General features: G+C 41.2%; 1 protein-coding gene across 8 annotated transcripts in view; it reads left to right on the top strand.

The window, feature by feature from the left end:
* Positions 1-16,674, top strand: part of cdon (cell adhesion associated, oncogene regulated) — a 191,952-nt gene that overhangs the window by 140,973 nt on the left and 34,305 nt on the right. For all 8 annotated transcript variants that reach the window (XM_072593055.1, XM_072593057.1, XM_072593054.1 and 5 more), the window contains 6 exons: positions 3,388-3,675; positions 4,785-5,054; positions 7,382-7,735; positions 13,026-13,333; positions 14,899-15,073; positions 15,812-15,946. In XM_072593055.1, coding sequence (XP_072449156.1) covers positions 3,388-3,675; positions 4,785-5,054; positions 7,382-7,735; positions 13,026-13,333; positions 14,899-15,073; positions 15,812-15,946 — 1,530 coding nt within the window. The remainder of the gene's footprint in view (positions 1-3,387; positions 3,676-4,784; positions 5,055-7,381; positions 7,736-13,025; positions 13,334-14,898; positions 15,074-15,811; positions 15,947-16,674) is intronic.

The raw sequence follows: 16,674 nt of genomic DNA on the forward strand, positions 1-16,674 counted from the left end.
AGAAAGTGGTGGTGACCTGCCTTCATGAAATGCTGCAGTCCATGAGTTGTTAATAGACTCTCAAATCCGTTATGAAGGGAATTCTAGCACGTTGACTTAGTGACAGTGAAGGAACAGCAATATATTTCCTTGTCATGATAGAATGTAGCCAGGAAGGGAATTTGCAGAGGGTGGTGTCCCTTTTATCTGCTGTCCTTGTCCTTCTACATGGAAGTGATAGAACATAGAAATAGAAGAATACAGCGCAGTACAGGCCCTTTGGCCCTCGATGTTGCGCCGATCCAAGCCCACCTAACTTACACTAGCCCACTATCCTCCATATGCCTATCCAATGCCCGTTTAAATGCCCATAAAGAGGGAGAGTCCACCACTGCTACTGGCAGGGCATTCCATGAACACACGACTCGCTGAGTAAAGAATCTACCCCTAACATCTGTCCTATACCTACCACCCCTTAATTTAAAGCTATGCCCCCTCGTAATAGCTGACTCCATACGTGGAAAAAGGTTCTCATGGTCAACCCTATCTAAACCCCTAATCATCTTCTACACCTCTATCAAGTCAGCCCTAAACCTTTTTTTTTCTCCAATGAAAACAGCCCCAAGTGCCTCAGCCTTTCCAAATCATGGATTTGGAAAGTGTTGTCTAAGGATCTTGCGTGAATTTCTACAGTGTCTCTTGTAGATAGACTCACTAGCAGCGGTATGTACTTAGTGGTGGACGGAATGGATGTTTGTGGATGATGTGCCAATCAATCAGGCTCCTTTTCCTAAATGGTGTCAATTTTTTTGTGTTGGAACTGCACTCATCCTAGCAAGAGGAGAGTATTCCATCACACTCCTGACTGTACTTTGTAGAGGGTAGACAGGCTTTGGGGAGTCAGGAGATGAATTACCAGCCTCTGATCTACTGTTATAGCCACTCAATTGATACGATGAGTCCAGTTGAGTTTCAGTCAATGGTAACAGCCAGTATGCTGATGTTGGGTACTTCAGTCATGGTATTGCCATTGAATGTCATGGGGCAGTGGTTAGATAGTTTTTGGCATTTGTGTTGCATGACTGTTACTTTGTCACTTTTCAGCCCAAGCCTGGTTATTGTCCGGGTCTTGTTGCATTTATGCCTGGGCTGCTTCAGTACCTGAAGAGTGGCAAATGGTGCTGAGCACTGTGCAGCCATTGGTGAGTATCCCCACTTCTGATCTTATGGTGGAGGGAAGGTCATTGATAAAGTAGTTGATGGTATTGGGCATAGGACACTACCCTGAGGAACTCCTGACTGTTCTTTGTCAACCACAATCAGCTTCCTATGTGACAGCTGTGACTCTTAACAGACAGAGAATTTATTGAATGATTTTATTGTCACATGTATTTTGGAAAATACAGTGAAAAGTGTTCTGTCATCACAATCCTGTGCTATTTTGGATTATAAAAATGATAAATTACTTATAGAGCTTCATTTTCTGTTCAATTGACAGAAAAATATAAAAGCAAGAAAAACGTTCAACTTTACAATCCTTCTTGTCAAGCATGGCTTTGGGTTTTCTCAAACTCCTTGATTCCACACCCCCGAGAGAAATATTGTTTTGATGTCAAGGGCAATCACGCTACCTCACTTATGAAATTGATCTCTTCTGACCATGTTTGAACCAAGGCTGTAATGAGGTTAGGACTGAGTGACCCTGGCAGAAACCAAACCGGATGTCACTGAACAGGTTGTAACGGAGCAGGTGCTGTTTGCTAGCACTGTTAATAGCATCTTGCATCACTTTACTGATTGAGAGTACTTTATGGGGTGACAAGTGGCTGGGTTGAATCTGTCCTGCTTGTTTATGTAGAGGGCATACTATTCGGTACTGTTGCCAAAATGCTGTCAGAGCCTATTGGCTTTGCAGTATTCAGTGCCTTCAATTATTTCTCAATGTTACATGGAGTGAATTGAATAGGCTGAAGACTGGTATCTGTAATGAATCATTATAGTGTGGGAGCAGGCCATTCAACTCATCGAGTCCACACCAACCCTATGAAGAATATCCCACCCAGACCCACCCTGTACCTTATTGCTATAACCCTGCATTTCCCCTGGCCAATCCACCTAACCTGCACATCTTTTGGACTGTGGGAGGAAACCGTGCATCCAGCGGAAACCCGCACAGTCACCCAAGGGTGGAATTGAACCCATGTCCAAGGTGCTATGAAACAGCAGTGCTAACCACTGAGCCACTGTGCTGCCCTGCTGTAGACCACTGGAGGAAGTCGAGATGGATCATCCACTTGTCACTTCTAGCTGAAGATTGTGGCGAATGCTTCAGCCTTATCTTTTGTACTGATGCACCGTGTTTCTCCTCCAACATTTGAGGATGGGAATATTTGTGATGCTTCCTCCAGTGAGTTGTTTAACTGTCCACCACCATTCATGACTGGATGTGGTTCTCAAATAGAAATCACCTTTATTTGGGCATTTCATATCTTATAACCAAAACAAAATTAACTACTTCAGTCATTTTCAAATTATGTTCGTGTATAATTAAATTTAAATTTTAGGTTAACTGGCACCGATTGTTCCCCCAAATCCCAGGCACCCACAGTCTCTAAAGTACTTATGGAGCATGATCATAATTCCTTTTGTGTGTGCTGGATACAATGTCATCTTAAAATGAAAAACATGGATGCATTATAAAAAGGGAATTGGAAACAAAACAACTGGAAGGGTGATCTTCCTCAAGAGTTGATCTGTAACTGGCCTGTGTGTCTGAAAAGCAACTTTGAACTTGCCTGATAAAAGCACTCTTGGGAAATGAGAGCCTAAATCTTGTTTTTCTAATTCATTTTGTTTTTTGTTTAACATGGTAGGTAGCATCTCACTATTATTCTTGACAAATAAACAACTATTTTATCTGATGGTGTCATGTTCAGTCTGATTTATGAAAGAAGGCTTAAAGATAAATATGCTGTTGTCATCTCTTACAATCCTTGACATTTATCAGAGCCCTTTAGTTGATTAGTTTTTTTTTCTCTTCACATTCCTTCACAGCTTATTTTCCTCCTTGTTTACGTTCCTCTGCTCACTGTTCATTTTCCATCCTGTTTTCTCTGATTTTCGTTTTGGCATAAGTTCTTCTCTTAGGCACCCACTTTTTACTTTGTCACATGGCTCTCCAGCATTTGAATAACTTTGTTTTCTCTGTACCATTTCTGTCATTTGCACTCTGGTCACTTTATTGCTTTATAAACAGCAGTTTCATGTATTCTCTCCTTTTCTCGATGCGCTTCTTCATTTTGTTTCGATGCCCTCTGTACAATGAATGTTAAAATGCACGAACACTATTTGACCAACTGATTTGAAATGCCAGCACAGATTGTGACTTCTCCCACTTCTTCCTCACAGGCCCTACAACTAGTTCTGCGCACATCATCTATCCCACAACTCCACAGAATATAACAGTAATTCAGCATAGTCCACTGCTCCTAGAATGCGCAGTAAATGGCATCCCAACTCCACGAGTCAAATGGCTAAAAGATGGTAGGGAACTGTCTGGGAACAAGAGGTGGAGACTATTTCATCATAACCTGGTTGTTGATCAGAGCAAAATGTTGGATGCTGGGAGTTACTTGTGTACTGCTGAAAATGAAATGGGGGAGCCAGTGTCTGCAAACTACACAGTTATTGTTCATGGTAAGTGAGTTTCCTTTATTTGTTTCTGTTTTTCCCCTTTTCTAACTTCTTCCCTCTTCTGCTGAGGTGCTGGTTTGTCATGGTCTGTGGCTGTACTGGTGCCAGCTAACCTCTCCAATACTTCAATGGATGTTCTTCATCTGAGTTTTACTGTGAAGATATCTGGCATCGCTGTTGTACCCAATATTAATATTGCACTAGCTGAGACTATGGAAGGACAACCTAGAGCAGAAATCTGTCTGATTCTCACAGCAACTGAGATCCCTTGCTGGCTGAGTTTATACAGACTGCAAATTAAAGCTCTCTGCACAGTTCAGTACTAACTAACCTGTGGAATTTGACTGTTTAGCAACTGAATTCTTCATTTGGTGCTTTTGGCACACACACTCCTCTGATATGTGCACAAAATCAGAAATTGGTCCTTGTTTTTACATTAAGGGACTTTGAGACATTTGAAAAATGCTGAAGCCAAATACAACAGACTAATAGGAAAAAAAAACCTTTTGGCTGTTACCTTCAATACCCCCACAATCATGAACAAGGTGATTACTCATGTAAATGTAATTTAGATACACTTTTTAATTTCTTGGTTTAGTGGATATCTATATACTAGGATATATTATCCTGATTTTTTTCATTGATGTGATTCATCACAAATGAATTGTGACCTACAGAAAGCAGATTTCTTGAAAGCCATTAACTGAGTACTGACCTCCTGCTTTTAAAGTAGCCTCGACATCATTGGAATCACCGAAGTTATATTTTAACATCTGAAATACAAAATTAAAATCACCTGAATCTAAGTTAGCATATGGCATATGACTGATTTAAAAATTTGTGCAATAACTATGCGCATTATAATTCTACTCTACAGAGTGAGAGGGGAAAATAAAGGATGTCCAGTCTGCCTGGCAAGTGTACAGCGTTAGGCACAGAGCAACCAGATTTAACAAGTACAGGCTAATATGCAGAGTATGGTTGGAAAGAGACTGACATGGGGGAGCGGAAACTAACTTAGCAGAATTGATGTGTTACAAATGCCCAGCCATGTTTAGTACTTCTGTTAGAATGATCTACTTAAATATAAAATTATTTTACTCTTTTCATAGAGCCTGCTGCAATTGTCAAAGGACTACAGGAGCTGACACTCGCCGTGGGATCTACAGCACGTTTAACTTGTGATTATCATGGAAATCCATGGCCCAATATTACCTGGTACCACAATGCAGTCACTATTCAAACCAGTGTTCGACACTTGGTCTCTGGAAATAGACTAAAGATTGTGGAATTGGTTGCTGAAGATGCTGGGATGTATCAGTGTGTGGTGGAAAATAAGATTGGTTCAACGCAATCGTCAGCTAGGCTCGTAGTCCAGTCAGGTACGCATCATCTCAACCGAGAACATTCCTTCCACCCTCTTCCACCCAGATTTTAAGCTCTTTATTTTCAAGAAATAATTTTCTGTTATGGAAAATGTAACAGATTATTAGTTATAATGTCTGTGTGACTTTTCAATCCATTAGTGCAGTAACGTGTAAAGGGGATCTCCTCGACCATGCCTGGTATGCAGCATAGATTTGAAATTATCTGGTGCTTTTACCTCTACTGATCCAAACCACCTGGCATCATAGATTTCATAGGCTTCCTACAGTGTGGAAACAGGCTATTCGACCCAACAAATCCACACCAACTCTCTAAAGAGAATCCCATCCAGATCCAGATTCAGCCCCCCCAACCCTACACTTCCCGTGGCTAATCCGTCCAACCTGCACATCCCTGGATACTGCAGGCAATTCAGCATGGCCAATCCACTTAATCTACACATCTTTGGACTGTGGGAGGAAACCGGAGCACACGGAAGACACCCATGCAGATGTGGGGCAAATTGTGCAAACTCAAAGCAGACAGTTGCCCGAAGCTGGATTTGAACCTGCATCCCTGGCATTGTGAGGCAGCAATGCTGACCACTGAGCTACTGTGCCTCCCTAACATCAACTTGTCAGTTTGACTCCAGTGATAGCATGTGCATCTTGGCCAGAAGGCTGAGAGTTTAATCTTCCTGTAAACTTGAAGATTAAAGGGGCCTTGGTTTGATGTTGCTCGAAATTTAAATCCCCATTCATATAGTCTTCCCGCAGTATGTTAGACCAGTGAGACAAGAATAAGGAAGTGTTGTTTATACCGTGGCCAATATTCCTTCCTCAGTTATCAAAGAAAGCACAATGTCCAATTATCATTCATTGGTGAATTCTGTGTTGTTAAGTATAAACTAACAGACGTGTGTCTATAATGTCACAGTGAAAACAAGCTTGTTCTTTCTGAGCTCGAGCAGTAACACCATTATTAGCTTCTCTTAAAAAAAACTAATTTCATAGCTTGCTTCTGTCCTAAATGCCACGTGTTCTTTCAGACGTATCTCATTTACACATTTTGGGAGTTGTTATTGCCCTGCCGCTGAATTCTCATCTTTAATTAACCTTTTCTTTCTTTTACCTAGCATCTGTATTTTGCTCCTGCTTTGTATCATAAAATATATTTTGATATGTCCTTCTGTGCATTGGTTGTGAAAAAGTAGAGTGCACCCAATGGCTGCACAGTTGCACACACTGCCTTGTATGATACCAACTGGATTCTAGGTCAATACCCAGTCTGCGCTGTACAAATTGATCACACTGAACTGGCAACAGGAAGGCTACAGTTCAAGTTTATTTTTCATGTCTTAAAAAGTATTCACTGAGCTTTTGCTACCCAGTGACCCAGAAAATGAGCTTCTGTATCTTTTTGGGCAATATTGGAATCATATTTGGTACTGGTTTCTCTCCCCCTTCAAAATCCCTGGTTACTATTCAGGTTTTCCTGTAAAGAATAACCACTTCGGTGAGATACCACATCCCTCAGTACCCCACCAAGAAAGCGAGAATTGTGAAAAGGAAATATTCAAGGAGAAATCAAAAAGTCAATTGTTTGTGGCCAACATCATCTACTTGATATTATTCAAAAAGAGTGAAGGTGCCGAGCCACTACCTCGAACTGCAGCAGTCCATGCAGTTGTTGCCCACAAGCTGATGGAAGCAATTCTCTAAGATTTTCATCCACTGCCCAAAATCCTCAAACAGTGACTGAAGGGAGAGTAGTATTTACAGTTTGTAACCCGTAAGCAGCACAATAATCAGAAGTAGGGCAAATGAAATTATTGAGTGCCTCTGGGGAGAGAGATTCTTGGAAGCATCTAGTATAAAGAAGCAGCAATGGGTGAGAGGTGTAGTATTGTGTGTCCTGTTTATCTTGCAGCATATCAATACATGAATTTCTATCATCAATAAGTAAGATAGAAATTTATCACAGGTACCCAAGTCCTTGTTTTTCCTTTTTTATATTTTCTTTCCACAGCTAATTTCTACTTTTCAAGGTACTGATGCATGCAATTTTTTTCAAAGCAACTTTTTTTTTAATGGGTTATTGGAGACTATTTTGACAAAGAAAGAAGGGGAAGAGTGACTACAGCCTAAAGGCCATAGCTCACTTAATTGTAGCACTCACCACATAACAATTGATTGCAGGGTCCTGTTAAGTTTCCTGCCATCAAGGAACATCTGTGGGGACTGAGCAGTTATTTCCCAAAGACATTATATTAATGCATGAAATTTGTGTGAAATTCAAAAATTACTTAATTTAGCAAGTAACTCCAGGTTTACTACTACTACAGATCAAGGCACAAAACCTGTGATTACCTCCCCACCCACTAATTTGAGAGTGACTGAAGGAGAGTTTGTTACACTGACCTGTAATGCTACTGGTCAGCCAACACCTATCATCCGGTGGTTTGATCGGCATGGACTAATCAGCAACCACCCTTCTCATATTCTCCGATCGAAATCTCGGAATGGTCAACTGTCTGGCATGGGAAGTCCCAGTTCCAATACACCGCACCTTACTATGACTAGGGCTGGATCAAGTTCTCTTTACATACGCATTGCATCATTGGAAAGTTCGGGAGTATACATTTGTGAAGCCTCCAACAAGATGGGTTCAGTACAGGCAGAGGCCTTTCTGTCAGTTGGTAAGTTTCATTTTCTCTTCCTGTGTCCTTCTGTGGTGATACTGCAAATTATCACCTCAGGTGATTGATACAATATTTGTTATGCCTAAGTATTTTATTTTATGTAAGTGTTATCAGAAAAGTAGCTGACCGCTTGTGTAATGAATTGATTTCAACAGCTATTAGAAAGATTTCGATCAAGAGGAGATCAGTGGCAGACAAAGGGGATGTGTTTAGTCAATGGCCATTGGAGATATAGGTATTAGCGAGTTTTGAGAAGATTTGTAGCTCAGGCTGAGGTTCTGGATGTAGGTTTGCTCGCTGAGAACGAACCTTTCAGCTCAGCAAGCAAACCTACATCCAGATATGGGTGTTTTGCTGAATGTGAAGCATTTACTGAACTGAGTTTCTATTCAATGCTATTAGTGTATGTCGCATTATTTTCCTTTGGCAATTTTAGTTTCCATGGTGACACTTTTAGACTTAATTGGATTGGATTGTTCCCATTGGAACTAGCCTCAAATTGAAAAACAAGTTCTAATTTTGAAACTCTGTTTTTGCCCAATGTTGCACTGATGTTATACCTCCGTCTGAATGTTAGTAGCATTTTCCTACTTTAACCTGTTATTTCCAGTCTTGGAGATGTAATTGGCAATTGGCTTAATGAAGTTGGGAATGACTGCTAATGTATTTTGGGCTCCAAGCCAGTAACCATCAGTACCTTTTGAATCTTGGAATCCTTGGATCTGGACAGCTCAGCCTCTCCTCACTTTCAGCCTCCCGCAGTCTAGAGTAATCAATGCAAGTGGACTTTTCCCTCACTGGATTGGAGGTGAATGGATAATGATTCAGTCATATACGCATGGCACTGCAGTACCCAGTTCCTGATGACATTGGTGATCTCACGCCCATAGTTTTGACTTAGCGCGTCAAATAATGGACCAACTGTTTTCTGAGAAACCTCACTATTAGTTGAAACCTGGTGAAAAATTGAGTGACACTCTGACTTACTGCTAATGTTGACCTATGCAACATTACTTTGTAAAATACTGCATTTACTCCAATTATGCTCCCCTATCACTGAAACAACATCTCAATTCTCTGGGTGCCTATGGGCTGGAGTGTTCCATATCATCTCAAGCCCTCCTAAAGCAAATATGAGAGTAGGAGTATACTTGAGAGGGAAATCAGGAGGGCAAAACGGGGACGTGAGACAGCTTTGGCAAATAGAATTAAGGAGAATCCAAAGGGTTTTTACAAATATATTAAGGACAAAAAGGTAACTAGGGAGAGAATAGGGCCCCTCAAAGATCAGCAAGGTGGCCTTTGTGTGGAGCCACAGAAAATGGGGGAGATACTGATGCAAAATATTCATTTAATATTTACTGTGGCAAAGGATATGGAAGATACAGATTGTAGGGAAATAGATGGTGACATCTTGCAAAATGTCCATATTACAGAGGAGGAAGTGCTGGATGTCTTGAAATGGTTAAAGGTGGATAAATCCCCAGGACCTGATCAGGTGTACCCGAGAACTCTGTGGGAAGCTAGAGAAGTGATTGCTGGGCCACTTGCTGAGATATTTGTATCGTTGATAGTCACAGGTGAGGTGCCGGAAGACTGGAGGTTGGCAAACGTGGTGCCACGGTTTAAGAAGGGCGGTAAAGACAAGCCAGGGAACGATAGCCCGGTGAGCCTGACCTCGGTGGTGGGCAAGTTGTTGGAAGGAATTCTGAGGGACAGGGTGTACATGTATTTGGAAAGGCAAGGACTGATTTGGGGTAGTCAGCATGGCTTTGTAAATGGGAAATCATGTCTCACAAACTTGATTGAGTTGTTTGAAGAAGTAACAAAGGAGATTGATGAGGGCAGAGCAGTAGATGTGATCTATATGGACTTCAGTAAGGCGTTCAACAAGGTTCCCTATGGCAGACTGATTAGCAAGGTTAGATCTCGTGGAATACAGGGAGAACTAGCCATTTGGATACAGAACTGGCTCAAAGGTAGAAGACAGAGGGTGATGGTGGAGGGTTGTTTTTCAGACTGGAGGCCTGTGACCAGTGGAGTGCCACAAGGATCGGTGCTGGGCACTGTACATTTTGTCATTTACATAACTGATTTGAATACGAGCATAAGAGGTACAGTTAGTAAGTTTGCAGATGACACCAAAATTGGAGGTGTAGTGGACAGTGAAGAGAGTTAACTCAGATTACAACAGGATCTGGACAAGATGGGCCAATGGGCTGAGAAGTGGCAGATGGAGTTTAATTCCGATAAATGAGAGGTGCTGCATTTTGGGAAAGCAAATCTTAGCAGGACTTATACACTTAATGGTAAGGTCCTAGGGAGTGTTGCTGAACAAAGAGACCTTGGAGTGCAGGTTCATAGCTCCTTGAAAGTGGAGTCGCAGGTAGATAGGACAGTGAAGAAGGCATTTGGTATGCTTTCCTTTATTGGTCAGAGTACTGAGTACAGGAGTTGGGAGGTCATGTTGCGGCTGTACAGGACATTGGTTAGGCCACTGTTAGAATATTGCGTGCAATTCTGGTCTCTTTCCTATCGGAAAGATGTTGTGAAACTTGAAATGGTTCGGAAATGATTTACAAGTATGCTGCCAGAGTTGGAGGATCTGAGCTACAGAGAGAGGCTGAACAGGCTGGAGCTGTTTTCCCTGGAGCGTCGGAGACTGAGGGGTGACCTTATAGAGGTTTACAAAATTATGAGGGGCATGGATAGGATAAATAGACAAAGTCTTTTCCCTGGGGTCGGGGAGTCCCGAACTAGAGGGCATAGGTTTAGGGTGAGAGGGGAAAGATATAAAAGAGACCTAAGGGGCAACATTTTCACGCAGAAGGTGGTACGTGTATGGAATGACCTGCCAGAGGATGTGGTGGAGGCTGGTACGATTGCAACATTTGAGAGGCATTTGGATGGATATATGAATAGGAAGGGTTTGGAGGGATATGGGCCGGGTACTGGCAGGTGGGACTAGATTGGGTTGGGATATCTGGTCGGCATGGACGGGTTGGACCGAAATGTCTGTTTCCAAGCTGTACATCTCTATGACTCTATGACTCCAAGTGGTTTGTTTGCACTATATTATCATCACATAGCTATGATTAACGGTTTAAAAAGAAAGCTTCCTTTATTAAATGTTTGCATGTGACTGAAAAACGTGTTCATGCATGTATGCCAGTGGTTGTGGTATGTGTGCGAAGGTCGCACTGCTCAGGTGTACTTGGATGTACAAACTTTTAAAGCATATTTATTTTGTTTTAACAATAGAATCAACTATTTATATTTCTTGCACACTTCCAGCTACCTTATGACATATTTTCAAGGATATTACCTGTATGGGGTGAGGAATTGAACAGTCCAGCAGAAGCTAGTAACTGGCTACCCAAGAAACTTGGTCAGCTCCGTCACTGTTCACGAGTAACTGTAATTCATGAGCAGTTGAAAATATTGTGTGCTAATGTGTATCAGACTTAATCACCGGGTACCTTTCTTTATGTTCCCATATTGCTTTACTAGAACAGAATATTTTATCTATCAAATCTAGTCCATACCATACCTTGATGTTGACACCTAAATATAAAAAGCCAGAATGTATTCATTTGAAGACATGTTTCATATTACTAACCACCAGGGTTCAGAGTTCGCTATATGCTTCATCTGTGATGATGGAGGATGTGAAGAGTGGTACCTGACCTGAAATAAGATCAGGAAGAGAGATGTCAGTAGTCTGGGTGTTACCTGTTGCAGCATGATTCCTCCTTAACTGCCAATATGGCAACTTCAAAATAGAGGCTGTCAGAGCAGGAGCAGCCACTCCCAAAATTATCCAGCCTCCCTTTTAAAAATAAAACTTGTCATGGAGGACTTTAATTCACAAATGCCACATGAAAAGCAGATTCCTTCAACCTGGAATTGATGCCAGATGTGCATAAAGTTAGCACAGCTTGCATCAACTAATGCCTCACTTAAACTGCATTTCAGTCGAACACCAAGACAGCAAAGTTTGCCAGGATAGCCATGCACAGTTTCTCAAGTTTTATAATGTCATATTTCTCCAGTATGAGACTGTAAAAGTTAAGTTTGAAATCAACATTGCATGTTCTTGTGCGTAGGGTTTCAATTGAAATAAATTGCTCGACTGGACAACTATTTTGTTTTGCCTTTGGAAATTCATTTACAGCCGTCTCGTGAGGAACAATATCCTATCTGTGGAGGCATTTGCAATTTATCTTGATATGACCGCTCTGATTAAAAGCTGTAACAGTACAAGAACAACACTGTGAATTTATATAGTGCTTTTTACATAGTAAGACTATCCCAGTTTGCAATTTTGGAGATTATTTGTAGCTTAGGTTGTAATTTTGCTTGCTGAACTGGTAGATTTGTTCTCAGATATTTCGTCACCATGCTAGGTAACATTATCATTGTGTCTCCAATAAAGCATTGGTGTTCTCTCCTACTTGCTATTTATCTGTCTTGGAAGTTGTGGTGGGTGATATCACTTGCGGTTCCTTTTGAGAGTTGGTAAATCGGGTCCAAATCAATATGTATGTTAGTGGAGTTCTGGTTTGAATGCCAGGCCTCTAGGAATTCCCGTGCGTGTCTTTGTTTCGCCTGTCCCAGGATGGATGTGTTGTCCCAGTCAAACTGGTATCCCTAAACAGACCAAGACCGATAAATAGCAAGCGGGACAGAACACTGATGCTTCAGTGGAGGCTCACTGATGATTTTACCTAGCATGATGACGAAGCATCTGAGAACAAATCTACCAGCTTAGTGAGCAAACTTACAACCTAAACTATCCTAGTTGTAACATGTAAGCAGCATATCCAGGGGTTAAGCATGACTGCATCTAGATGCTCAAGCATAACTGCTATGAGATCAGCTGAGAGGTGCTGGCAGTCTCTCAGAATTGATAGTTTCTTTGTTATTGAGAGACGTGCCAGTTTCAACAAGTGCGGCCCATCCTCCCCTATCCTGCTGCTGCCTGTGGTATCCTAAATAAATAAACGAGAGCAAATGTAATATGGCTTTAATTAAATGAGAAATGTTGATAGTTTTTGTTGGTTTTCTTGCAACAGGCAGTGAGTTGAACATCTGGGGACCATGAAACATGTTTCCTCTGGCTCTGAATAGCAACTTTACTAGTTTGAACTAATGGCATTTTAATGTGGGGGGAGGGGAGAGAAGGAATGTTAAGCAGTCAGCATTCTGCATGCTTGTAGAGTTTTGTAATTGGCAACAATGGCTGTACTTTTGAAAATAATCAGTGTATTTGTTGATTTTCCACCAGTTCCCTTTGAAACAAAGATCAGAGTTGATGACCAAGAGCCCACGCCATCAGCGAGAAGTTCCGATATTGTTCAGGGTGATGAAGGTGATGAAACTATCGACTACGATTATGTCTTTGACATCATGTCACCAGAGCACCAGCCAACGAAAGAATCCATCTCCCCTGTGCCAACACAAAAGACTCCACCTGATGCTCCCATCATTCTCAGTGCTCCATATACTACCAACCCAGACAGCTATGATTTAATTTGGAGAGCAGGAAAAGATGGTGGTTCTCCCATCAATGCCTACTTCGTCAAATATCGAAAGGTATAATGCTAATAAAACGTGGTTTTACTTGGAAGGGAATACATCATAAAGCCCAGGTTCAAGGTATAACGTAGCCTATTGGGATGAGAGTCTTGCAGCACAAAAAGAGGCTGTTTGATCACTGTTTGAAAGAGCAAATGTGCTTAGTCCCACATCCCTATGTGTATAAATACTTCATCCCGAATTATCTATCCAGCTCCTTTTTAAAATCATTCTTAGAATCAAATTCCACCACCTTTTCCAAACAAACTCTAAATCCTGAAAATTCTTAGCAAAATAATTTCTCCTCATACCTCTCTAGTCTCTTATGTTTATTACCTTTTGAATGTGAAACTGTTACTATCTGTTCATGCTCCACTCCATACATTTTAGTATATGTTGAGCTCTAGCTGCTTCCCCAGCCTTCTCAACTTCCAATCAATTCTCAGACAACTTGTGTACGTTGTCTCAGTTTTATCCCTTATATATAATACTTACCTGCTACCCCTCGATCCCAAACAGTTCAATATCAAGCCCTGAATGAGTCAGACTTCCTCATTTACTTGCACAAGCTTGTGCACACATACTCATATATGCACACAGTGCAGCTTCAGTTTCTACGTCCGATCTATCACCTATTTTATTTCAGTTCTATAATATTATCTCTCACCTTCACTGCATTGGCCCCCATCATTGGAAAAAACCATTATGCATAAAACTTTCATGCAAAACCTCACACTCATTTTTGAAAGCAAACTACTAAATAAGATGATGTGCTGCTTCTAGGGCTGGGAGAATTGTAGCTTGTAATGTACCATAAATGCTCAGATATTTTACCTGGGCCCTTTATGTTTGTAGAGTCCACCTGGCTTACCTTGATAAATTAGTCAATTGTTATTGATTCAAGGAGTTTACTGTTTGGCAGATCTTTGTAAATTCATTGCACCTGGAGCAAAATAAATTATGAATCTTTTTTTCTCTTATTTAAATATATTGAAGTATTGTAAACTGTGTATATATGAAAAATTATCAATTTAAGAGATGAAGTCTTATTTAGAGACACAAGCAGGATCAAGAATACAGAGCACCTTCTGAAATTGATTTTTTTTGTTGCAAAAACTTACAGACCTAATTTGTAATTATTATCTCTAACTCTGTCCTTAATTTTATGAGCTCATTGTATTGTCACAACATGGCTAACATATTGTTCTGACATCCTCTACTCCTGCCCATTACATTTGCAGGGGGATCCACTATCAGCCACAAGTTACTGATGTGGAAATTAACTTGCCCCATCTGAGCCATCAGAAGCCCTTCAATCACTCAGGGATCCCTTGTTTAGCTAGATCACCCATCGCAACTTTACTTGCTGGGAATTATTGATTGTTTCTTGTCCAAATCTGTGTCTCAGGTGAATCAAGGTCTAGTAGTGAAATGCCATCCACCTGGGCCCATGTCAGCCATATTATTCGGAGGGTACACATGAGCAAGCAGGCTGTTGGGCATCTGGGGGAATGGGACAAAGGACAACAGTGCTGAGGTCTACACTATGAAGTTTTGACATCAGATTTTTGTTTTCATTGTAGCTTGACAATCGTGGGAATATGTTGGGAAACTGGCACACAATTCGGGTTCCTGGCAGTGAAAATGAACTTCAACTTGCCGAGCTTGAACCTTCTAGTCTGTATGAGGTATTGATGGTCGCACGAAGTGCTTCTGGTGAAGGGCAGCCAGCCATGCTGACGTTCCGAACTGGCAAAGGTATAACACAACAATTAAATTCACACTGACAATTTGTTTTTTGCAAAGGATGTGTTTGTAACTCTCGGTTTCTGACACCAGCATTTGTGATGGATCCCCCAAGGAAATGGGCAGTTTACAATGTTGGTCTATACAGATCAGTAAAGTCAGAGGTTCAATTTTTCATTTGTACTGTTCTTAATGACAGTGACAGGCTCCAATCTTTAGCTTCTGCTTCTGTATTGGCAATCCAGAATTTGTTGTTGAGATCCATTGATACTTGTTGCAAAATACATTTTTAAATGGTGCTGGAATTAGGCCCATATGAAATATGATATGAGTCAAGCGGTTTGAAGGTTTGAGTGTAGGCTGTATTTGTAGACTGTTTCTTGTAATCTTAATGTTGGTTTTTGAATTGATATTGTCAGCAGGATCTTAGTTGATCTTAACTGTGATTTTAACTCTGTATTCCCTTCTGCTTGGGATTGAGATAGTCAGGCAGATTTTGGTGACTCAGAATTATGATGTTTGAGCAGGTGAGGAGGAGAATTGCAAGCCCAAGATCAGCTGTGATCATATTGACTGACCAATCTTGATGGACTGAACAGTTTTCTGCTTCTATTTTGTATCTTTATTAAAGGCCACCATATCCTACTCTGGGCATAATGGCTGAGCAATGCTGTGAATATTGTGCTGTAAAATAATGCTTTCCCTCTCTTCTGATGAGATGCTGAATTCTATTCCCTTTCCCCTTGACAGGGCGATCCTCCACCTCAAAGAAAAACTCTCGACCGCCATCACAACCTGTCGGAGTTCCCAAGCAAACACCAGTCGAGGATAAGACAAGTACTAATTTTGGCGTGGTAATCCATGATCTAACACGACACAGCAGAGGTAAGATTCTTTGATAGGCCCTAAGCCTGTTTTTACTTTTCTGAAGCATTGATTTACTTTCTTACACAGCCAGAAAGTTGTTGATACCACTCAACCTTGATCTTAACCACAATGATGGCTCGGTGGTTAACACTGCTGCCCCTCAGCACCAGAACCCCGGGGTTGATTCCAAACTCTGGTAATTGTCTGTGTGGAGTTTGCACACTCCCAACATTCTTCCTCTGGGTGCTCCGGTTTTCTCCTGCAGTTCAAAGATATGCAGGCTAGGTGGATTGGCTGTGCTAAATTGTCCATAGTGCCCAGGGATGTGCAGTCTAGGTAGATCAGCCATGGGAAAGGCAGGGTTACAGGGGTTAGGTTAGGGGGATTGGGTGTGGGTGGGATGCTCTTTGGTGTGGACTCTATGGGTCAATGCCCTGCTTCCACACTGTGGGGATTATATGATTCCATAAACTTGGCCTTTTACACTAGCTAGTCCCAGTTTTACAAGCTACTTATCTTTTAACTTTAACATAACCCTTACCCAATTCTTTCAATTCCTCCTTTTAAAAATCTTACCCAACTGAAGTCTGAGCAAAACCTGACTGCAAAATTATTCAACCAAATCAATCCTTTATCCTAAGAAAATTTAACCCTTCCCATCCAATTTACTAATAAACTAGGATCTAGCTTAAGATTTTATTATTATGGTCTGTGTATAAATTCTAATCCTGTGTGAGCATTAGGTG

This window comes from Chiloscyllium punctatum, chromosome 23 (genome assembly GCF_047496795.1).
Source record: "Chiloscyllium punctatum isolate Juve2018m chromosome 23, sChiPun1.3, whole genome shotgun sequence".
Taxonomy (NCBI): Eukaryota; Metazoa; Chordata; class Chondrichthyes; order Orectolobiformes; family Hemiscylliidae; genus Chiloscyllium; species Chiloscyllium punctatum.